At 38.2% G+C, this 24,386-nt stretch overlaps 1 protein-coding gene across 1 annotated transcript; it reads left to right on the plus strand.

Moving 5' to 3' along the window:
* The first annotated feature begins 6,790 nt into the window (after positions 1-6,790).
* LOC122341388 (TOM1-like protein 2) lies at positions 6,791-21,467 on the plus strand. Its single transcript, XM_043234719.1, is given in 16 exon segments — positions 6,791-6,828; positions 9,663-9,687; positions 9,689-9,742; positions 10,038-10,187; positions 10,655-10,789; positions 10,878-11,039; positions 11,635-11,751; positions 12,131-12,264; positions 12,452-12,494; positions 13,504-13,675; positions 13,811-13,928; positions 14,015-14,090; positions 15,750-15,815; positions 18,556-18,615; positions 19,926-19,962; positions 20,525-21,467. Coding segments are annotated over 16 exon segments (1,524 nt in total). The 3' UTR covers positions 20,662-21,467.
* Positions 21,468-24,386: the final 2,919 nt, after the last annotated feature.

The following is a 24,386-nucleotide window of genomic DNA, read 5'->3' on the forward strand; positions in this document are numbered from 1 at the left end:
ACACTTTTAAAAATGATCATATTATTAATTAATAATATATTTTAATAACATATTTTATTATTAATATATTTTAACACAGTGTGACCGTTTTTTTCACTTATTGACAACTGGTATTCAGTTATAATAGCTTTCACTGATGGTCGACGTGTGATTTATTGATGAATCTGAAACCGTTTTTGCGTTGACATGTCTGGTCCTGAATTTGGTTACAAGCGCCATAAAGCAGGAAGCGATCCAGTCATGTGTGACTTTTGATTCGTTGAGAGCGCAGGTGTGAAAACTCGGTGCTCTCTGTAGCGTCTTCTTTAACCGCTGGGACTTGGCTTTTTTTTTTTTTTTTTTTTTTTTCTCTTTCTTTTTTTAGTACATGAGCGGTCACGCGAGCCAATCTCACGTTCTTGCAGTTGCTTTGCATTTGGGCGTGTTTGCGGCGTCGCATTTGACTGGAGTTCCTAGGTAGCGTTGAAATCTGTGAGACCAGAATAAGTAGCATAACTTGCCTGCATCTAAACAATGGTGTTCTGTATGCGTATGCTGCACTTTGGCACCATGATTTTAAAGCAAACGCCACGTTTAGCTGATAGAATAGTTTCTGCTTGGTTTTACAACTTGCTTGTAAATACGGCTGAGCGATACATCCACGCATGATATACCATGATTCAAGCCCAGATATGCACACGAAGTCTCTCTCAGCTGTCGTGCAGCATCGCAAGTGCGTAAGAGAGTGGATTGTATTATGGACACTGATTTGATTTCGGTAACAATTTGTGAACAGCGCCTTGCTTTTTCTCCTGCCCCCCGGGGCCTGGAGCTCATAAGTTGATCCTGCAGGTTCAGGATGTGCTGACCGCAGGACAACATCCTAACAGATGAGCATTTCGTTATGAGTCAGGTATTGTTTTTTCCCCCCATCGCTCAGCGCTTGTACAGAAGAGAAGGGCCTTCCAGTTAGCTTGAGAGACAAAGTGACAGCGGTGTAGTCGAATGGGCACGACTTGCGATTGCGAAATTTTTATAAATGGCTATTTCCTTTTGAGCGCCGTTCAGCGGCTTCTTAAACACCGCTGATTGGCCAGTTGTTCAACGGATATGACTGCGATTGGCTACAGTGTCGGCAGATGCATAATATATCTGCACGTAGGTGGAGGGTTTCTTTACACGACGGCAAGTTTGTGAAGTATTATTATTAACTGTTTGAATAAATGTAAAAAAAAAAACATTCCTGTGACGTGAAGTTGTATTCCCAGCATCATTTCTCCAGTCTTTAGTCTCACGTCATCCTTCAAGGATCACTCTGATGTATCGAATGGAAACATTTTGGAAACCTTGACACAATTTTATGATATCTTGTTCAATAGAAACAGAGATAAATCAGTTTAATTGATCAATAATGAATTCTTGCCAAATAAATGCAGTAATTTACACATAAAAAGATGTCTTCAGAAGCATCATCTCTGAAATAGATAAGGCTGTCAAAATAATAAAGTCAATGATGCAAAGAAAATAAAATGGAGATCTTGGACCTTCTACAGACTGAACCAGTATCACCGATACCTTAGTGTTTTAATATATTAGATTTATTACCGATTATTACTTGAAAATGTCTTCCTCAAACATGTCTTGCTGTCATTTTGAGCTGTTTGTTAAAGTGGCGACGACAAGATTATGTTTGTCCTAGAGAGAGATCAAGGTGATGAAGTAAAAAGTGTCGGGTCCCTCCTTTCAGACTCGGGTCTGAACCTGTCCCACCGAGGCATGAACATTTAAGGAAGGAAAACACGGACGAGGGGGCTTAATGAGGCTTCACATAAGTAGCTTTGGAATCTGAAGTGTTTGTTAAAGGGCCGGTAAAACGCACTTTCACACGTTCAGAGGCGTTTACGCTGTTAAAAAGTTGGATTCTCAGAGAGTATTTAGTGCATAGTTTTTTCGATCGTTGGTCTCAGGCTATAAAAGATCCTGCTCCACGAATAATTGCACTTAAAAGAACATAATATACGAGTGCGTACTGCGTATTTGTTTTATTTTACAAACACGTGCATGTAAGAGAAAAATATGTTTTTGTTTATTATATACATTTATATAAAAAAAAAGACACATTCATATATCATGTAAACAAATGCTTTTATTTCATCTGATGCTTGACCGTACTCGTTTTCAAGTATCTCGTCACTGATTTAAACCTCGTGATCTTAACATCGTTATTGTTGCTGACTAAAACAGAAACTATTAAAAATGGCATTACCACAAATACACCTGGAAAAAATATTCATCAAAATATTCATCAAATAAGTTAAAGTACTAAAATTACGCAAATTAAAACTGAACGGCTATAAAAAACAAACAAATGCAAATTAAAAGCACAGCAAAATTGCTAAATCTTGATTAAAAAAAATAAATAAAAATGTAAATAAAACATAACTGAAATATGAATAGATATTAGCATTCGATGAATAGTGCATTGCTTTCAGTTCATTCAGGGATGGATTCTGATTAGAACATTAGAGCATTTTTGACCGGTTCATCAAGAAAGTGAATGAATCTGATGAACATCAGGAAGCGCTGCTGTGTACAGGTCTGGCTGTATACGGCCGTCGCGGTGTTTAGCTGAGGTTGGTACGGCCGGTGCACGTGACCCAGCTGTCCCGAGCACTCGCTGTGTCTCCCGCCGCAGGGCTGCACTCGGGCGTGTGTCCACGCTTTCTCTACCTGTCCAGCGGCGCCATAGTGTCCGTTTCTCTCCTGTTCATTTGCTCATTGCCTTCAGTCTTCCACTCCGCAAATCTTCTTGAGGAGATTACTGGAGGATTTCCCGTGAGAAGTTGCTCGGTTTGTTTTTGGAATATTCTAGGCTTGGTTCAGTGAAGCCAAGTCGACAGCATTTGTGGGATAAGGCCGATTACAGCAGGCGCATATTTTCATCCTCTCTTTTTTTCCTAATGAAAAGCGAAAATGTAGATTACGTGGAAGTCGATGAGGATTTCAAAGCAGAAATGTGAATTCTAATATTATTGAGGCACTTGCATTAATTGTTCTGTTAAAATGAGTGTCAATTGAAGTTGTTTTATTTATTTATCTATTTTTTTATTATGTTATAGTATTTTGAAAAGTTTGGGATTTAAAAGAAATCTCTTATTCTTACCAAATTTATTTATTTGATCAAATATATATTGAAATTAGTAATGTTGTGAGATATTAAAGTAACTATGGTTTTATATTTTAACATATTTTAAAATTAACATATAATAAAATACACTATAATGTAAATGTATATAATATAATTGTATAAAATAATAATTATATAAAAAATTAAATAACTTTTTTTTTTTTTTTCAGAAAAACTGGTTTGATTCTCATTTCTTACATTTCCTATTATTATCAGTATAATAAAATACTCCATTCATATGCATTATTTTCGTTAAAATATTTTCTTTTGGTTTCAACATGAGCAGTCTTGGGGTTTGGAGCGAAATTGCCCTTTTGTTCTTCTTCTTCTTTTAAGCTAATCATCTCAAAACGCTACCTATCGAGAGATCAATATGGTGTACAATATGGTCATCCAGTTTTGCTTCAGTTGTAGCGAAGCTCTCCTTCCTCTTCCCGCCACGCAACTCACACGGTGAGTCTGCGGCTTTTTTTCGACGAGCGTCTCCTCGACCTTCGACCCCCAGCCGGCCGGCGTGCGCGGGACAGGAGAGGAAGACGAGCGCCGCTGTGAACCCTGCTCGTGTCCGGTGAGCGAGAAGACAGAAGCAGCAGTCTTCTCTCCGCCTCGTCGTCATCTGTCAGTTTGACAGAAGAGCAGCTCAGGGGTATGAATAAGGCATGAAGTATTTCCTGCGGCTCCGCAGACTACAGGAAGAGGCCTCACCCGGCCGTGAAAGCCGCGTCATGCTCCGGACGCTTCCCAGTTTGCAGAGTGAAAGTTCACTGGTGCTGCCGAGCTGATGTCCAGAGCTTTGCTCCGATTTTACAAGACACTTCCCGGTGCGGTTTGTGCATTTGAAGAAACCGCCAAAAACGCTTGCTGAAAGCCTCGGGCCATCCGTGAGTTTGTTTCTTGGTTAGAAGCGATCGCGGTTATCGTAGACTTGAAATTGAACCGTTGCATGTTCTATATTTGGTTTGGTTTCGCATATGTGGTCAAGCCACCCTGTAGTGACTCAGATATAGTCAAACTTGGAAACGTAGGTGAACGCGGACTCGCTGTTTCCATCCAAAGTTACGAATCGGTTTTTCGAAAGCCTGCTGTTTGAGACCTGCGATTTTGGATCAGTCCATTGGTTTGTCCAGTTTTGCTGTCTCATGTCACATGTCATGTCTTTTTGATACGCATTATAGGAACTTATTTGGTAAAATATAAGAAATTTATCCCATTTAGTTGAGTGCATCTTCTTTTTTTAACGTGCATATGTACGATTCATGCATCTTGGCATTTCCATCCTGCATTAAAAAAAAAACATTTTGAAGAATTCCCCAACCCCATTGCCAGCTATTTTTTCAAAGGACCTCCAGATCTGCAGAAAACTCTTTGGTTTACCCCGCTATCTCATATCTACTCTTTTCCATATGTAACACATTACTGAGCTCGTAAGCCACGTCTCAAATTTAGTTGCAAAATTTTGGTCCACATCAACAAAATTGTCTTCATCTCGTATTGATCTGCCTCTATTTGGTTGAAACCTAATATCGCAAACAAGAGTGTCAGGAGGAAATCAATATCAGCATGTTAAATCCCAATATTGCTCATAAAATAGGTGGATGGAAATATAGCTAGTGTGTATTTCCATTGTTTATACGAGCTGTTCATTGGCTCTTTGTTACCTCATGTACACACAATAAAAAGACTAAAAATAGAGCCCAAAGTATTGCCATAATGAAAGAATTTCCATGTTAAGGTTTCACAGATGTTTTACCTACAGTTTGGACTTTGCATTGCGTGTGTTTTGCTTTAGGGTTAATTGAAACGTCTGCAAACTTTTACCACGTTTTCCCCAGTGAGGGCTTTTCTTGATATTTTGGTTTCAGCGGTCTTGGTGCACTTAGCATAGAATTTTGTCAGGGCTTCAAATAGACACACTGGTTCAGATATATAGGCCTAGTTCACATATATATGCTCATTTTATTTTGACCGCTAATATGCATTTTAGGGTAAATCTAAATTAACTAACTAACAAACAGACGCATGCATCCAGTATGAATGAATGAATGAATGAACGATATGAGTAAGTTTTTGAGACCCCCCTTCTTGAGTCAGACATGTGTTTTAACGCAGCCTTGCTGAGCAGAATTCCTACAAAACATTATAAAATATTACAGATCCCAACTGGAACGATATGTATGAGTTGTGTAATTATTATTATTATCTTTTTCTTATTTTCGTTTAAAAATGCCTGAAAATGTCACGGAGCAGCCGGCTAGTAACAATGATTTGACCTTTGAACCCTGGCTAACAAACAGACAGAGCCGTGTGAGTGGGCTGCATGCAACTCGTATTAGAAAACATAACCGTCTGCATTTATTTACTAATCATTTACTAATTCAGTCATAAGACAGTAACCAGCCACCCTTCCTCTTCTCATCTGATCACGTTAGTCATTGTTCGGCATAATTCATTCGGTCTTTTCAGTTATTATAGCTGTTTTTGTTGTTTTCGGTTTGCGAACATTCGGTCCATCCCTAATGCTGAATCTTTGCTCGTTTTTCATATTTCATTTCATTTCGGACTTTTTATTTCGCACGTGTTCTCGGAAACAGGCTGCAGCATAGAAAGCACATTTTTGCAGCTGCAAGCTGTACGAGAATCACACCCATGTTACTTCACGGCTAATTACAAAGACCGGGTTTCATCACACTCTCCTCTAAAGGAGACCGTGATACTGAACCGGTGCTGGTTTGTTCTGCGTCGGAAAAGTACTACTCGCTGTCCTATTGCGCCTTTTTCTAACTAAAAAAACACAATGGAGTTTGACTTGAAGCCTCAGCAGCGAGGAAAATGACATCTGACAATGAAATAATCACCCAGGCCCGGTCAGTTCAGGTCAAGCCTCAGTAAAGCTCTTCTGCTAGACGCTGATCTTGTCCTATAGCGTCTCAGAAAGAAGTGTTGCATCTCTCATTTTTGTGACCGCGTGCCTTTAAGTATCAGTGAGGTTGCACGTAGCTTACATTTTCATTTTCGATTTTATAATTTTTCTAACTTTGTTGTATCTTATCATTTTATATATTTTTTTATATATATTTATATTTTTATTTATTTTATTTAATTTTTTTATTTTTTAGTTATTTTAGAAAAGCCGGAACTAAAATTAAATCGAAAACAAATAATCCAGATTTTTAAAACTATCTTGTTTTTTATTATGTTAGTTTTTATTACGTTTTAATTTAGGTTTTTTGCAATTTTGTACCTAATCAAAATATCTCGGCTCAGTTTGATCGAGGTGAATTGGAAATGAAATGCACGATGAAAAAAAAACATGATTTTTGAAAACTGAAAAATCTGTTTTTTGCTAATAAACCCGTCATATATTTGTTAGACTGACCGTGGGAGGAACTGATTTTGTCTAATCCTCACTTTTTAGTTTGATTGTACGTGAGATGAGTCGGGAGCAGTGAGATCGGGGTCATGTGACCGGCCGTGTGTTGCTGAGCCGCCGGGGATTAAGTGTTTTGTCTTGCGTGTGTTTGTTTGTGTCAGCGATTGAGACGACCTGCTGATCTGTGTGTGTGGTATGTTTCTCCCAGAGAAAGCCACAGATGGCTCCCTGCAGAATGAAGACTGACGCTCAACATGGAGATCTGTGACATCATCAATGAGACTGAGGAAGGGTGAGAGACACACACTCCACACACACACACACACACACACACACACACACACACAGCGCCTGCTGATGACTCTCACTGACTCTTCTCACAGTCTCACACGGCCCTGACATATATATATATATATATATATATATATATATATATATATAACAATTATTATTTTTCTCACTAAGCTTCATCAAGAAATGGTGTTAATGGTTTCTGTATATATTTGATCAAAAAATACAATGAAACATATTGCGAAATATTACAATCCTAACACAAATATTATTCAAACGTTTTATTACGATTAATAAAATGTAATTTATTCTTGCAATGACACAGCTTTTTTTTCCCCCATCAGTATCTCGGTCTTCACTATGATATGCTGATTTGCTAAAGAAAAACTATTATGATTATAAATATATAGAAATTTATTTGCTGCAAGTGTGTATTTACATACTAAATATACAAAGCGCGCACGCATGTATTATATAAACAAAAACATTTATTTTGGATGCAATTAATCCCGATTAATTGTTTGACAGCAATTATAGTTTTAAGGTTTCCTTTATGAATAGGAAAAGCATTTTTTTTAATATTACAAATGCATTCGGTGTCATATTTGGTCGATTTAATGCAGCTTTTATAAATAAAACTATTAAATAATAATAAAAAAAAAAATCTTATTGACCCCAAAACTTTATAAAGGTGCTGTATGTAGTCAGGTAACAGTCACAAGCAGTCACAGTACAGTTTTATTTGGTAACTGTATCTCGGTTGATCGTTTGTGACTGGTTCACCTGAGATTAATGTTCATACCAGGTATACGCAGAGCCTTTTCAGAGTGCTGTTTATACTCCATATGATTCTTCACTCTGTCTGTTTCTCTCTATCTCTCTCTCACACACACACACACACACACACACACACACACACACTCTGTGGTCAGACTGGCACTACAGGCTAGTCTCTGTTCTGTGTGAGGGGAAAACAGTGCTCTCCTCTGTTTAGGCTGGGGTTTTTTTTATTGTTGCATTCAAAATTGTGGGTGTTTTCAAAAATGTAAACAATCTTCCTTGCTTTTTAACGATTCCTTTATCATTTGTGTAGATGCCTCTTCGAACGGATTATGCCAGATTAAGTGCACATTTGGACTAGAACAGTGTAGACTTACCGTATTGATAGAAAGCGTATTACTCAAATTGCCGGTCCGTTCTGTGTCATGCAGTTTGGATTTTCACTTCTGCTATTGGGTAATTCCCATAATGCAAGATAGTATTGCTGTAGTTCCTTCTCTGTGATCGACGTTTCTGCACGTGATGACTAACTTCCTTAGTATCCAGTAGGTGAAAAACAGTATGTAAAAATGTAGCTATTCATTAAAAAACCGAACCGGACTGATTCCAGTTTTTAGAGGATTTGTGAACAATGACCGCATAGCAAATTTTATTCATCTATATATTTTATTGGTTGCAAGGTACTTATTCAAAAGTAGTACTTAGCGAGCGAGTATGCTATTTAAATCTGAGCAAATTTCCTTTTTAAGACAAGTCAGACGGCGGACATCCTCATGGCATTATCATAAATGCTAATTGCTTCTTTTAAATATGGTGAGATATTGAGCATAATTTCCCCTATAATTCATTTTAACAATTAAATCGTCTCTACGTTGAGTTCAGTTTTCAGTTGCCAATGTTGTTGTTCTTACTTATAAAGGCTCGGAGATATGGGAGCTTTGATCCCACCATGGGGGGAAAAAACAACAAAGCTGGAAGTTGATGAACTTCCTGGCAATTAATTACAGTGTGTTTGTAAGAGGGCTTTCAGTAGTGGTGCTTTGGTGCTGTCTGGTCGGATTGAGTCTTTTAATTCCTATCTTGAGCTCACAGAGTGCTCTGCTTAATTGCATGTTATGATCCTAAATACTGATTGGTCGGTCCACTCATGCTGAAATGCACAACTCGAAAACACGAAACAATTTTGAACTGTAGCTACTTCTCGGCCATTGTTCAAATCCCAACGTCTGAGCAATACAACTGGAAATGGTCAATATGTTATACAGCTGCTTCTACAGAGTGTGTTCATATATGTAGCTCTAAGTCTGTCTAAGTCTCATGTCGTTCCAAACCCGTAAGACATTTGTTCATCTTTAGAACACAAATTAAGATATTCTAGATGGAATCTGAGAGCTTGCTGACCCTTCAGAGACCGTAAGACAATTGAAAGCAGTCGAGACCTAGAAATGTAAGGACATCGGTAAAATAGTCCATGTGAGATCAGAGGTTCATTTATTACATTATAAAACTACGAGAATGTCTTTTGTGCTCCAAAAAAAAAACCAAAATAAAGATTTAGCAATTTCTTCTCCTCTGTGTCAATGGACCCTATATATATATATATATATATATATATAAGAAAAAAAAATAAAAATAATAATATTATTACACACAGACATATATATATATATATATATATATATATATATATATATATATATATATATATATATATATATATATATATATATATGTATATGTGTGTGTGTGTGTGTGTAATAATATTATTATTATTATTATTATTATTTTTATTTTTCTTAAAATACAATAAAAGAGAACAGTGGAGTCATTTAGAAAGTAGAGTATTTTTTTTTCCAACCAATGAATGCTGAAAACATTGACAGCCAATCAAAATTCAAAGTGTGTCCTGTAATGTTGACAGAACACAACTAAAACCTAAGCTTTAAATAAATATATTGTTAATTTCTGCTGTGCATGTGTTAGCGTTATAATTATTCTTGGTGGGAAGAAGCCTTTAAGCTGTTGATAAATCATCTAAACTGTGTGCTCTCACAGGCCTAAAGATGCCATGCGTATGGTGAAAAAAGAGGCTCAACGGCAACAGGAACTTCCGTGAAGTGATGCTGGCTCTTACCGTGAGTGACACTGTGCTGGACATTCACATAAACCCTTAATGAAGTCATAAAACGTCATAAATGAAGGTGGAGGAGCAAAATCTGGTGTTTAGTCTGCTGCTTTGCGGCGTTAATCGTTAATGACAGCTGAGTACTTTGTAAACCCCCCACCTTCAGGCATGCCTGAGGCTATTTTGAAATTTGAAGAAGGTTTTTGTGAGGATTTGAATGCATTAAGTTCCTGTTTTGTGTGGGAGCTTTAGCTTTAGTCTAAATAACCAGTAACGTTAGCTGCTTGTATAATTGTCTTTTCTAGGTTCTGGAGACTTGCGTGAAAAACTGCGGCCACCGTTTTCACGTCCACGTCGCCAATAGAGATTTCATCGAAGGCATCTTGGTGAAGATCATCACTCCGAAGACCAACCCTCCGGCTATAGTACAGGACAAAGTGCTGTCACTGATTCAGGTGAACTGAGTGAAGCGAACTTCCTCCTCCGCTCTTTCTTTGTTTCTGCAGTGAAACCACCACAGCATTTTCATTCAGAATGGGTGCGGGCTGGAAACTAGGTCTGATGGACTTGGTCTGTGAGGCTGCGTGGGATTGCATTAATTCTAGTTGACTGGAAGCCATTACTTAATCAGATTGACTCAGTTTAGAGTAGATCGCTGACAGCTTCCTTGATGGTATACAGAGCATAGCTGCATTTAACTGTCTCAAACCAATTGGTTACATTTTAAAATTGTTACACAGAATCGTCTTTATTTTATTTTTATTTTAGTTTTTGATTTGACAGTATTTCATCTATTTGTTTGCTTGACCCTCTAACTCTCGCACTTTATATTCATTTAGCTATTTTTGTAAAAAAATGCCTTCCTGTTGGATAGTTCCACCTGAACCGATGGCCTTTCTCTGTCTTTGTGTTTCGGGCCCAGGCTTGGGCAGATGCCTTCAGGAGCAGCCCGGACCTCACTGGAGTCGTGCACATTTACGAGGAGCTGAAGAGGAAAGGAATTGAGTTCCCGATGGCAGACCTGGATGCTTTGTCGCCCATCCACACGCCACAGCGGGTCAGAAACCGCACAGCTTCCGCCCACACCAGGCTCTTCGATACGATTTCGTTCATTTGGCTTCATTCTGTCTCGTTTGTCGTTCTAGGGTGTCCCAGAGGTAGATCCAGGCACGCACAAGTACAGAGCGTCTGCTCAGCCAAACGCGGCGTCTCAGACGGGCCCTACACCTGCAGCTGCCGCCACAGCTGACTTCAACCCCGCCCAGATCCCACCCGTATCAGGACCCATCACAGCAAACCCAGAGCAGGTCGCACACACCTCAGGATAGGCTTTGCTGTATTCAGTGTTAAGGCTGTGTTCAAACCCGTTCCAAAACCAATGAGCTGACTTACACTGCATCTTAAGATACCAAGATACCGCAACAACAATCAATCTGGATCACTTGTTCCATTCACGGCAAACGCAAAGCGACATAACATTTCACTTCGCTGTCAGGACTTGGACTAAAACACAGATGAGCGTAGATTTTTCTGAATAATGCTTTACTGTGAATAAAGTTTGGGGCATTAAGCAAGCGTGCACTAAATTGGTCAAAAGTGACCGTAAAGACATTTATGTTTTTAAAAAATATTTAGTGTCAAAGCATCACGGTTTCCACAAAAATATTAAGCTGCAACTGTGTATTAAGAAAAGCTTCTTAAGCAGCAAATCAGCATTTTAGACTGGTTTCTGAAGGGTCATGTGACGCTGAAGACTGAAGTAATGATGCTATAATATTCAGCTTTGCATCACAGGAATAAATTACGTCTTACAATATATTCGCAGTTTCTTTTAAATTGCGTAAAATATTCGACAATATTGCTGTTTTTGCTGATGTGGAAGCGTTTTGTTTGTGTGTACAGATCGCAAGGCTGAGAAGTGAGCTGGACGTTGTGCGTGGGAATATTAAAGTGATGTCGGAGATGCTGACAGAGATGGTGCCGGGCCAAGAAGACGCCTCTGACCTCGAGCTACTCCAGGTCGGAGAGTTCTCCCCCGGCGTATAAACAACGCCGTATTTTTACCTAGAGCAGCTGAACACAAATGAAATCCAGCTGATCTGTGGTCTAGCGGTTAGCTTAGCTTTCTCGGACCTCTGCGGTGCTCATGTTGGCTTTATGGGTTCTAATCCAGCATGCAACTTCCCGTCCTCCTTTCTTCGCCACAAAAATGTTCGTGTTCTTAATAGAGAACATAGATATTTTCAATCTAAACAGCACCACCAGAGGGTGTAGCGATACAGTGTTTTAAAACAGACAAGCAGCTCATCCACCGCACGTCTGTTCTGTGCGTTGTGTAGGTTTGTACTGTACTTTCTCTACTTGTCCGTAATGATCTCGACTGCATGTTGTGCGTCAGGAGCTGAACAGGACGTGTCGAGCCATGCAGCACAGAGTAGTGGAGCTCATCTCCCGCGTGTCTAATGAAGAGGTCACCGAAGAGCTGCTGCACGTCAACGATGATTTAAACAACATCTTCCTGCGTTACGAGAGGTGAGAAGACGTGTCCGTCAAGTTTCTCCCGTCTGCCTTTATCTAACGGCTCTCGGAGGAAGCTCTGACTTCACTCCGCTCAGGTTTTCGCTTTGATTTCCTGCCCTTTGCTTTGGAGCAGAGCGCACAGGGTCTGAAAACGCGTTCACGTCTCTTTCATCTCCATCGTGTTTTTGATCTTTCACAGGTATGAGAGATACAGAGTAGGCAGAGCAGCACAAAACAACGGGGTGAGTTTGATACTGCAGTACTGTCTTCTTAAAATACTGTAATGTTTGTCTTTTATTTGTTTGTCTTTGTTGAGTATTTTATTGTTTCTTGTATGGTATACACATATGTCCTGTGATTAATATGTGTCTGTTAATTGCATGCTCATGTTTTTTTTTTTGTTTTTTTTACGTTATTTTATTTCCTTGTTTGCATGATGCTTAGCTGAGAGAGGCAAGTATAATGCATCTCTGTTGTGTAGATGTGAGTGAAGTGGAGTGGTAAATCATGGCTGACTGTCTCTCAATTTTATAGCCTTTCCATAAAAAAAAGTATACTCCTCTCCTTTGTATGTGAATTTGCAGGTTTCTTACATTTCATTTAACGAATGTTATTAACATAAAGTATGGTAAATCAGGATATATAAATATTACTATTATTAAAGTATGTTAAATAAAATAATAAAAAAAATATATATATATATATATATATATATATATATATATATATATATATATTTATTTTGTTGGATATGATTAATTGCATTAGTGCTATCAAATGATTAATTTTGATTAATTGCATCCAAAATTTTCCATCTAAAATGTTTTTTTATTTATTTATTATGTACAGTGTTGGGAGTAACGCATTAGAAAATTAATGAAATATCAGCACGGTTCTGTCAGTCAGATGCACATGAGAGTTGCATGTGTTACTATAAACACTTTTCTTGCAGAATTATCACTGGCTGGTAGAAAGACAAACATCAGTTACATAGACATTTTTTACCTGAAAACTAATATACGTAGGTGGGCCAAAGGTGTTAGAAGGGCTTAGAAGAAATGTTGTGCGTCTCAGATCGACACGCAGTGGCGTTTCATTACGAATCAGTGTTTCTTAATCGATGATTCAGTGAGCCATCAATCTGAACGAATCCACGAACGACTGCCATATATATGTGCTACGTAACAGGTGAAGTAAAAGCGAGTTGCTTTGATTCTGATTGATAACCAAGCGTGTATTGTGAATGCACAGGTCCTGAATGAGGCTTCAGAGGAGGATAATCTAATAGATCTGGGTCCTGCTTCTCCAGCAGTGGTCACTCCTCGGGTCAGCACTACACCCACTCGTACACCCACATCCACCCTTCAGCCCGCTCCCCCTGCTCCTGCTGCAGCGTCTCTCTCCACGCAGCTTGCTGGACTCGGTGAGGGCCTCACACGCGCATCCTAATTAGGATAGCAACATGGATTAAATACAGCCAACGAACCTTAAAGTCAGTTGATTTAAATCCATATTCATAAACGGTAAAGTAATCAACGCCGTGATTTCCTTCTGGTAGATGTGGGTGCAGACAGCGTCAGCGGCACTCTCAGCTCTCTGAGCGCTCACAACCCTCAGGACGACTTTGACATGTTCGCCCACACCAGGTCCAGCTCTCTGGCCGACCAGCGCAAAAAGTGAGTGCCATTTCCACACCGCTACAAGCAAACCACAAAAAAAAAAAAACCAACATCTCCAAACTATCCTCTCTGCTTACTTCCAGCGTTAAATATGAAGAACCTCAGGCTCTGGTGGGCCTGGCATCCGCTTTGGACATCAGACAGCAAAATGCCACTGGGGTGAGTTTCTTACAGCATGGGTATTAATGGTGATGAATTGTGATCACTGCATGTTAATACTTAACTTAAACCTCGTTGTTTCTCAGAAGGTGGGGAATCGCGCTAATTTCGAATGGCAAATTTAACCCATTTCTTTGTCTTTGCATGCCATTGTCACTTTCGGCATTAAAATGCTCTTGTTCTTCCTGTGAGGTCTTCATGAAAGAGTATTAGTTGCCGCCTTCATGAGACTATATATAGTGCTACGTATATTCCTTACAAAGTACCACTACAAAAATTGTTGCTGTAAGTAAAATGTGATATTTTGAATTAGCCACCGTTAAATATAATGGCATTATAGTTGTTCTGAGTGTCTAAAGGCACAGAGCCGTCTCTGGGGTGATAACCCAAACTGATGTTTGTACCATATATTGCACATATCAGTACTTTTTGTAAAGGACATTGCCCCAGTGACAGCTTTTGTACTGTACCTTTTTTTGTGTAAGGGGTCAGTGACAAATAATGGTGCCTGCAATAAAGGAAAACTAGATCTTTGTCGTGGCCACACCACAACATAACACAACATTTTGAGAACATTAGATATTAAAGCACTATTTTATAAGGTTTTCATTCTTTTAAAGGTATAGTTCACCCAAAAATGACTCTCTATTTGATTCATTAATTACTCACCCTCAAACCTGGAAGACGTTCGTTCATCTTCTGAACACAAATGAAGATGTTCTTGATGAAATCCGAGAGCTTTTTAACCCAGAAAGGTAGTAATGACATTGTTAAAATAGTCCGTGTGACATCGGAAATTGTTGACTGACGTTATTTATCATTTTCTTTGCACACAAAATGATTCTCATAGATTCACGAAAGTAAGATTGAACCGATGGCGTCACATAGAATATTTCAACAATGTCTTTGCTACCTTTCGCGTCAGAAAGCTCTTCGATTTCATCCAAAATATGAAGGGGAACGAAGGATGGGCTTGGGTTTGGAAAAAAATGAGGGTGAGTAATCAATTACAGAGTTTTCATTGTTGGGTGAACTATCCCTTTAAGAAATCAATTCCTTCAATGAGGCTTTTTCCCATTATGAAATAAGGACAGTTTTATCATCTTGACAAAAAAACCCCTTTGAATTTAATTACAATGAATTTAAACTGAATTCACATGTGATCGTCATCAGTCAAGTGGTGTGTTCAAATTATCGTGTGTATCGTTTTATATTTATTCATGAATAAATGCATACATCTGGGTACAAAAGGAGCACCAGCTCTTACATATGATCCCTTATTATTCTGTTAGAGGTGTTTTTGAGCAAAGTATTGTTATGAAATCTTTGAGGGATATTAGGAAATCGTTATAGACCGATTGTATCTCTGGTTCCAGACATATGTAGAAATCATCCAAGGTTACATAACGGACGTGGTTTCGAGGTGCACCTCATAGCAATCAGCCCATGGGTCAAAGTTTACACCTTTTTCCCCTCTTTGTTTGTTTGTTTCTCCACTCCATCTACCTTAGTTCATTGACTCGGAGTTACTTTCCCTTGCCTTAAATGACACCCGCTTCAGTTCTTCTGAAGATGGAGGTCTATGTGTTTGTGGTGGGTGCTTTGTTCTTCTTCTTCTTCTTCTTCACATCTGTAAGGTGTTTTCTGTTGTTGATTTAGCCGAATGTAAAAGGTCCTAACGCTGAGTTGGAGCCCATAGACAGCTGGCTCATTACCCAAGGAATGGTGAGGATTTCACCAGAACCACTGTCCCCCCCGTGTCCACCCACGTCCGTCCACTCAGCCCTGACCTCGCTCTCCATCCCTCGCCTCCCACCACCACTAAAACATACCCACAGTAAAAGGGAGAGGCGCTCCCGTGATCCTGATCTGATACGCTGCGGAGGAGATCAGCCAAACACGAAAAATCTGGTTTTATTTACCCGCCCTCACGTCGTTCCAAAGTTCTGTGCCACTGCTTTTCCAAGAAAACGTCTCTTTTTCGTGAGATTTTTATAACGACAACCGCTTTCAAACTACGCAGAAGCGCTATAAAGGTATGGAGCGCAGCGGTCGGGTTAAATAAGTAAAAACTACATTCGTTTTATCTGGAGGAGAATGGATTTTTGGCTGATGAGCCTTAAATTGAAAGCTTCACCCAAAAAAAATGAATGTATTCACCCTCAGGCCATCCAAGACGTGGATGAGATTTGTTTCTTTATCAGAACAGATTTGATGAAATGTGGCATTACGTTACTTTCTGCAGTGAATGGGTGCCGTCAGAAGATCGGCAAACATCACAATAATCCACAGGCGGTCCACACCAGTCCAGTCCATCAATTCACTTCTTATGAATTAAAAAGCTGTCTTTTAGGAAACAAATCCATTATTCAGACTTTTTTTTTTGGCTATATTTGTTGTGTGTCCACAATAGATAGATTTTTTTTTTTTTACAAACATGCAGCTGTTCATGTTAACTGATGGACTGGAGTGCTGTGGATTATCGTGACGTTTTTATCAGCTGTTTGGACTCTCGTTCTGACGGCACCCATTCACTGCAGAGCACCCATTGCTGAGAAAGTCACGTTTTTATTTTACATGATGGGAAACACGGCCTCTTTTCCTTCAGAATCTCTTGAGTGGCTCTAGGGCCGTTTCTTGGCTCTTCTCTTTGCTCTGTTCCTTTTACTGTGAATTTCTTCATCACCCCATTTACATTGTTCGTCACAGGTAGGAAACCCCTTTTTTTTTTTTTTTTTTTTCAGTGAAAAATCAGTAGATTTCATCTCATACGTTTCATTTCTAGCTAGACCCTGGTCTTTAACACGAATTAACAGAATTAAAACCGGCCCTGCTCTCATGGAAGGTTCCAGAGACGTTCACACTGATAAAAGTTTCACACTGTAAAGTTCCCTGAAGTCAGTCGTTTTTATCGAGGGCTGCTGATTCCAGGTAACATGAGCAGCGGTGACTGTTGACGATGCGGTGTGTGGATGTGTCCGGGGGTGCAACAAAGTTTAACTTCAACAAATAATCTGCAATTCCAATAAGAAATTAAGATCCGTCTCCTACAGGAGAATGTTAGGTTTAGTGTTCAGCCCATCAGTAACATTACGGCACCCAACACATTGAAAAAATGCACTACCGTTCAAAAGGGTAGGGTTTGTAGGAAGTTTTTATGCTGTCTTTATTTGACCGAAAACATAAAAAAAAAAAAAAAAAAAAAAATTAGTGTATGTGTATATATATATATATATATATATATATATATATATATATATATATATATATATATATATATATATATATATATATTTTTTTAATTATTAGTCTTCAGATCCTTCAAAAATCATTCTGATAGTTAGTATCAATGTTGGAAATATTTGTATGGCTTAATATTTTTGTAGTATTTTTTTTTTCCTCGGAATCTTTTTAATGAATACATTTTAAAGAACATTTGAAATAGAATGTTGTGCAATATTAGAAGCATATTAAGTGTCTGAAGAATCCAATATGATAAATAAATCTTACTGTCCCCAAACTTCTGAATGGTAGTGTGAGTAAAGTCGCTGTCAGTGTGAGCAGGCTTTATGCCGTCCCGTGTCTTATCACTTCTATTGACCGTCACATAGAAAAACTCTCCTCCTCACCTCATTAATTCACTATATTCTAATCCGAATGAGTCCTCTTCTCACATTTGTAGATTAAACTTAATCAAAATAACCAGAAAATATAACCTGGCACTAAATAAATATGAATGAATGCATATTTTTATTTATATATTTTATTATATTATTGTTTGGCTGCTTTTGTGATGTCTCTCGTCACTCTCGTAAAGGAAAGTCATTCATTTCTGCAATTAAAATATGTCCACAAAACAAATTTCATACAGGTAAATAAATCATTTACCTTGATTTTTAACAGATAGAAGAAATGTCACACTTTCTTGTGGATCTTGCCTTTGATTTTTTTTAAATAATAATAATAATAATGTACAAAGTACGACCAATCCTGTCCATAATGTCGACTGTAGAGGGAGCTCTTGTGCCGCTGTCATCAAGCTCTGATTAAAGAGCTTCTGTCACGCAGTCTTTCACCACAATCCTGTGTTCTTGATCATAAACGCTTCTCTATTCATTCATTCCTTCAGTGTCTTTTCATTTTTCACCCTCACAGCATGTGAAACAGTGTTGCTCCAGTTCTATGTGCAAGCCACATAGTGTGTGTGTGTGTGTGTGTGTGTGTGTGTGTGTGTGTGTGTGTGTGTGTGTGTGTGTGTGTGTGTGTGTGAGTGAGTGAGAGAGAGCGTAGCATGCGTGTTTTGGCTCGGTTTGACTTCGATTGCATTTTTCTGTTGTTGTTGTTTTCCTCCTAGACCTTCTGGTGATTTTATTGTTTGTGTTTTTGTTTGTCGGGGGTCTTTTTTTTTTTTTTGTTCTTTCGTGGCTTTGGGGGTCTTTGGTTTGTCCATGGCTTTGCTCCATAGATCCCCGTATCGCAGTCCTCTGTCATGGATGACATTGAGGAGTGGCTCTGTGCCGATGTGGTGAGACTTCTTTACCTTGATTTCCATTCTCTCTGTTTTTGTTTCCATGGTAACATCACGTCGTCGTCGTACTCGCTTTCATTTAACCGAGTCTTTTTTTGTCTTCTACCTCGGTAGTATACTAATCGTTCATTCCCACCAATCACCTTGTCGGTCCATCATACGCCACTCAGTCACGTGACGCTAATGAACATTAACTAGGGATGAACTGTTAGCAAAGCTGCGGCGTTGGGTTGGTTCAGATGCACAGAGGAGTGTTGTTGTCGAATGTTGCAGCTCGCTGGCGCCGGATGCTTTCTTCATCTGTTGTTATACGTCATCTTACGAAGTCGTGTTTGTACCGATATTCAGATAACCGCGTAGTCAATAAATGTGATGTACGTCCGATGAACAGTGTTGGGGAACTACAGGGATTCAGAATCTCGAAGGAAATTTGTTACGATGTAAAACTGAGCCATGTTTGCTTTTAAGCAGCCAATACTTTATTTAGTCATAATACCTTAGAGAAAAAAAAAAAAAGCTGATCCATATTTCCTTCAAAAGTGACAGCAAACACATTTATAATGTCAGGAACCATTTCTATTTTAAATGAACGCAATAATCCTGAAAATATATATTTAAATATACGCAATTTCTGCAAAAGTATGAAGCAGAGCAACATGAACATTGATAATAAGAAGAATAATTTTATTAATCATATTAGAGCGATTTCTAGATGATCACGTGACACTAAAAAAAGGAGTAATGATGAGGAAAATTCAGCTTTGCATCACAGGAATAAATTAGATTTTTAACACATATTCCAATAGAAAACTATTTTAAATTTCATAAATTTGCTGTATTTTTTTTTTTATCAAACAAATGCAACCTTGGTACTTTCATAAACATTAAAAATATTATCAAGCACACATTTTGACCGGTAGTGTAAATTTACATACAGCTGATGGCAAATCTGTAAAACAGTAGATTTTTTTTTTTTTTTTTTAAATCCGATCCTCATCGAATACAGGGCCGACATATTCACTGAAATAAAATCACTTCACTAAAGAAATAAGCGAATGGTCACGCCGTATTTGTCAGACTATAACAGCTTACCTATTGTCACACTTGGTTAAGTTAATGTCATCGCTCCCCGACACTGATCTATTGTCATAAATAATAAGGGAAACGCATACGTACATGTGCACCTCTGTTTCTAAAAATGTCCCTCTGTAAAGTGCTTTTCCAGCTGAGTGGTAGGTGCTTGTTGAGTCTGTGTTGAGCGGTCTCTGAGGGGTCGATCATTTCATTCTCTTCACTTCCTCTCACAGAAAGGTGAAGAGGCCGAGGAAGGAGTCACGAGTGAAGGTACGGTGGTTTTAGGATTTACCTGCTTATCCGTACGTTACGGAAATATCTCTTAATCTCATCCAAAATAAAACGTTTTTGTTCACATAATATCTGTGTATTGCTGTGTATAAAAATGCACGTACATTCACGCGTTTTTATTTATAGAGAGAAAAAATATATATATATATATATATATATATATATATATATATATATATATATATATATATATATATATATTTATATATATATATAATATATATATATATAGAATTTTATTTATTATTACTTTTGTCAGATTAAAGTTATTTCAGTGACCATCTTTTGGCATATACAGTATATATTTCAGTAAAATATTTTTACATATGAAATATATTTATTTCTAACGTAAATATAAACGTGTAGATGCATGTAAATAGTTTATAAATGTATGCAAATCGTTTTGACATCACTGATTAAATTTGCATTAATTATAAAAAAGCCTACCGTATTTATAATATTCATATTTACCAATTAATCAAGTTCACTTTCCGTTTCGATCAAATAGATTTAATTTTATCTTATAATAATGTCTCTTCAGAGTTCGACAAGTTTTTGGAGGAGCGGGCCAAAGCTGCAGACCAGGCCTCACCGCTGGCCCCCGCCGGAGAGCCCCGGCCCCCAGCGAGCGGCCGAAAGAGGACACAGCAGACGGAGGACAATCTCTTTGCCTTGTGAAACATTCCCCCGAGCGCTCCTCCCGTCCCTTTACAACCCCGCTGGTGTTATACGTCTAATACCCCCCCGCACTGTGAGCGTCCAGCTTGGTAACCGCAGACTCTGAGCTAAGCACACATGTAGCCAGAATGATTCTCTTTAGAGAGCTCGCTGCTTTCACTCCTGTCTAATAATCGTCAAATAGAGTATTTATCGTTCGTTAACGGACTAACGCTCTTGTCATTCCGTGAGGTGAGGCGTCGAAGCGGTTGGGCTGTGGGATTCAGTCTGTCTCTGTGGTAAACATTAGATCTCACTCGGGAGCGAGGAGACTCTCGTTTATGAGGCTTCGGCGGCCATATTCTCGTGATCATGTGCGGATTACCAAAGACAGAAGAATAAAAGCGTTTTTCGTCGCTAAAGGTTTTTGCGAGCAAGCAAAAAAGCGGTTTTACGGTTTAAAAGGCACCGTTCGAGGGCATTTAAAGCGTCCGCAAATGCAATTTAATGATCCAAAAATAGGAAAATGCATCCTAATTTTGGTGGTGATGGAGGATTTACTGGAACATTCTTGTTTAAAAACAAATTGCATATTTCATCCCAAAATCAATAGAAATATTTAGATTTGTGCAAAACTGTTTTCAACATTGGTGAACAATAATAATAATAATAATAATACGTACATATGTTTAGCTGTTTCCGACATTGAAAATAATAATAAATATTTTAACTCTTCATAACTGTTCAACATTATTAATAATGATAATAAAAATTATAATAAATATTTCAACACTAATGATAATAATAATATTTTCAGCTGTTTTTAACATTATTATTATTATACATATTTATTATTATCAATGTTGAAAACCGTTTTGCAGAAATTGCGGTTATTATTTTTTTATTTTATTTTGTTTTTAAATAGAAAGTTATTTTAAATAGTAATGATATTTCACAATATTACTGTTTTATTGTATTTCTTTCAAAGAGTAAGAGACTTAAAAACTAAATAAAACCCCAAAGTCTGCTAAAAGCGTTTACACATTTATAATTCACTCATAATAAACTTCTGGCTCACATACAGACTCCACATATTTAAAGCGATGCAATATATCATTTCAGAAATTCCCTTTGTTTTGGGGGTTTATGAAATACGACAGACATTTCTTCATAAAACCGCCCCCTGGCTGCATCTTCGTGTCAGCTTCCCGTTTAAAAATGGGCGGATTTGTTAACGAAGTTAGGAAATGAACGGATATTTAGCTTCGTCCTAATACTCGCTAGACCTAACCAAGAATTATATTAGCCTAACGGCTTTTGTAAAATATGTATCCATACGTATACAAAAACAAATATGTATATACAATAGAAAAGTGTGTATAGTACTTAAAGTTTGTATTAACTTTGGTGTAAAAAACAAACAAACTATCTAAATGTTTAATTGCGTCCCTCTTTTTATGTTTTGTCACGAATGTTTTTAAGCGGCGTGCTTTCAGGGCTTCGCGGGACCGCCGCTGTTTTTCACCCCAGTCGCTAACGGCTCTTCGTTTAAATCATGCTACGCGTCGCGCTGCTGTCTTCCCGACAAGAGGAAGCTCTTCACTTCGGTCTTGTATGTGTATATAAAGTAACAGCAGCCGGGTCAAGCGTGGTGCATTTTAAACTGGAAAAAAAACCTCAAACGTTAAGCGTCTAACGATGGCAAGGGCTTAAATTGGGTTGCCAGATATTCCAGCAAACCTCCGTCGTTCCCCTAAATCGGTAAATCGGCAGCAAAACACTGGAGGGGTGTACGCTTTACTTGAATATAAGGAGCAGGTTACTGCGGTTCTGCTTGAAATGAAATTACAGCGTGGTCTGAAATCAATAATGGCCAAGGCTGTTTGAAGGATGGTTATGCCGTAATGTATTGACGAGCAGATTACTGTTAATCTTAAAAGACTTGCGCTGTCTGTTTTCGTTTCCAGCTTTCTAATTACTCGTGAGAAGAAGAAAGCGTTAGGCCTGTTAGTAATATCTGGCTTGTTCTGACTGGAGGGCTCTGCTTCCATCCGGTGGCAAGCGTTATTTGGATTAACTGCTTAAATGAATGTTGCCATGCGATATTAAAAGTCTTAACTATTTTGATTATTTATCTCATAATGTCTTAAATGTATTTTAGAATGATGAAATGTAATAAATTTTCCTATTGTCAGATTTATCGTTTAATCCAAACTATTTTATTAAAGTGATTCATTTGCTTAATGCAAACATTTTCCCCCGTGTGGTTCATTCGGACAAGCACAAACAATGACTTTTTCTTTTTTTACTTTTTTTAAATACTTATTGTATTCTTCGAGTTCAGTTAAAACGTCTTTGGGTGCTTTGGAGTGATAAAACATTTCGTTTTATATTTATTGTTTTATTGTGACGCGTAACTACTACGAAGTTAATTTTAAAGTTTAAGTTTTCTATTTTTATCTCCACCTTTTTCAGCGAAGATTTAAGATATTTTAAAGCGTGATACACCTTTAATTATTAACGCTACTGTGTTTTTGACTACGACGCTAAGCTACCGGAAGTCTCGCGCATAACTCACAAAATGGCCGTGCGTTTAGCTAAAACCTTAATATAGTGTAGTCTGACAAAACAAACATTACGAGTGGAGATACTAACAGAGTACGCTTAAATAAGAACAAACGAGAACTACACGTCGTCTGCAGCAGTTGTATTTTGGGAAAATGTTCTTGTGCGTTGTTTAAAGTCTCTTTAACCGCCGATGGCATTGCGGCAGAGCTGCTGAAGAGCTTCACGGAGAATCGACCGAGGCCTCTGGACTCTTGAATCACTTATAACCGTGTTTCAGAGTTTCAGCCGGTTTTCCTGCAGTGGTGTTACTCTCGGTCACTGACCCACTTCACCTCAGTCTGTTGATATTATATGCGAGTTCAGAGACATATAGAATTCTCTCTATTTAGGTCAGATCAAACCATCCTATATATATATATATATATATATATTTATTTATTATTATTATTCATTTTTTTATACAGGAACGTTTTTATATGTATCGTATTATTTCGGTATTATTTAACACAAATCCCCGTTCGGGTTTATTCTCCTTATTCTATGAGAAATACATGATGTAATCGCGGAGCCACACGCGTGACGTCATATCACCCCACTCGCTCTCTGACTCCTTATTGGTCGTTTTCTCTGGTTCTACGGGCGGAGTCATCGCTGCGGCTCAGACGAACTTGATCGCCCAGCGCCCTCCTCTGCTCAGCTCTGATTGGCTGACTGAGACAAGCCCACCGAAGAGCCCACCATGCCTTTGCCGACTGAGATTTTGTAAACAAAAATGGGGCGTTTATTCGGCGCTTTAAATTAAAAAATATTTAAAATAACTTTTAACGCACAATGACTGTGAGCGCATTGATTAAACAGTTCGGTATAATTATTAACCCGTTAAATAGCTGACAAATGCATTTAAACATTTAGGTGCTTGAAATAATACGATAAGATATGAAAATAAAAAAATACAGTACAACAAAGATAATAATACATTGAAAACATACTCTAATTTAAGTAAAACTGGTGAAAGTCAGCCTCAAAAAAGTGACTTTAATTGCATTTTCGTATTTTTCCAACTTTATTATCACAAGAGGCTCGAATGGCAGCACGGAGAGCGCGCGTGTCACGTGAAAGAGCGTCTGCTGAAAGAGCGCGCTCTGATTGGTCGGGCGGCGTGTCAGTCACTCACAGCG

The sequence above is a fragment of the Puntigrus tetrazona genome, chromosome 3, assembly GCF_018831695.1.
Source record: "Puntigrus tetrazona isolate hp1 chromosome 3, ASM1883169v1, whole genome shotgun sequence".
Lineage (NCBI taxonomy): Eukaryota > Metazoa > Chordata > Actinopteri > Cypriniformes > Cyprinidae > Puntigrus > Puntigrus tetrazona.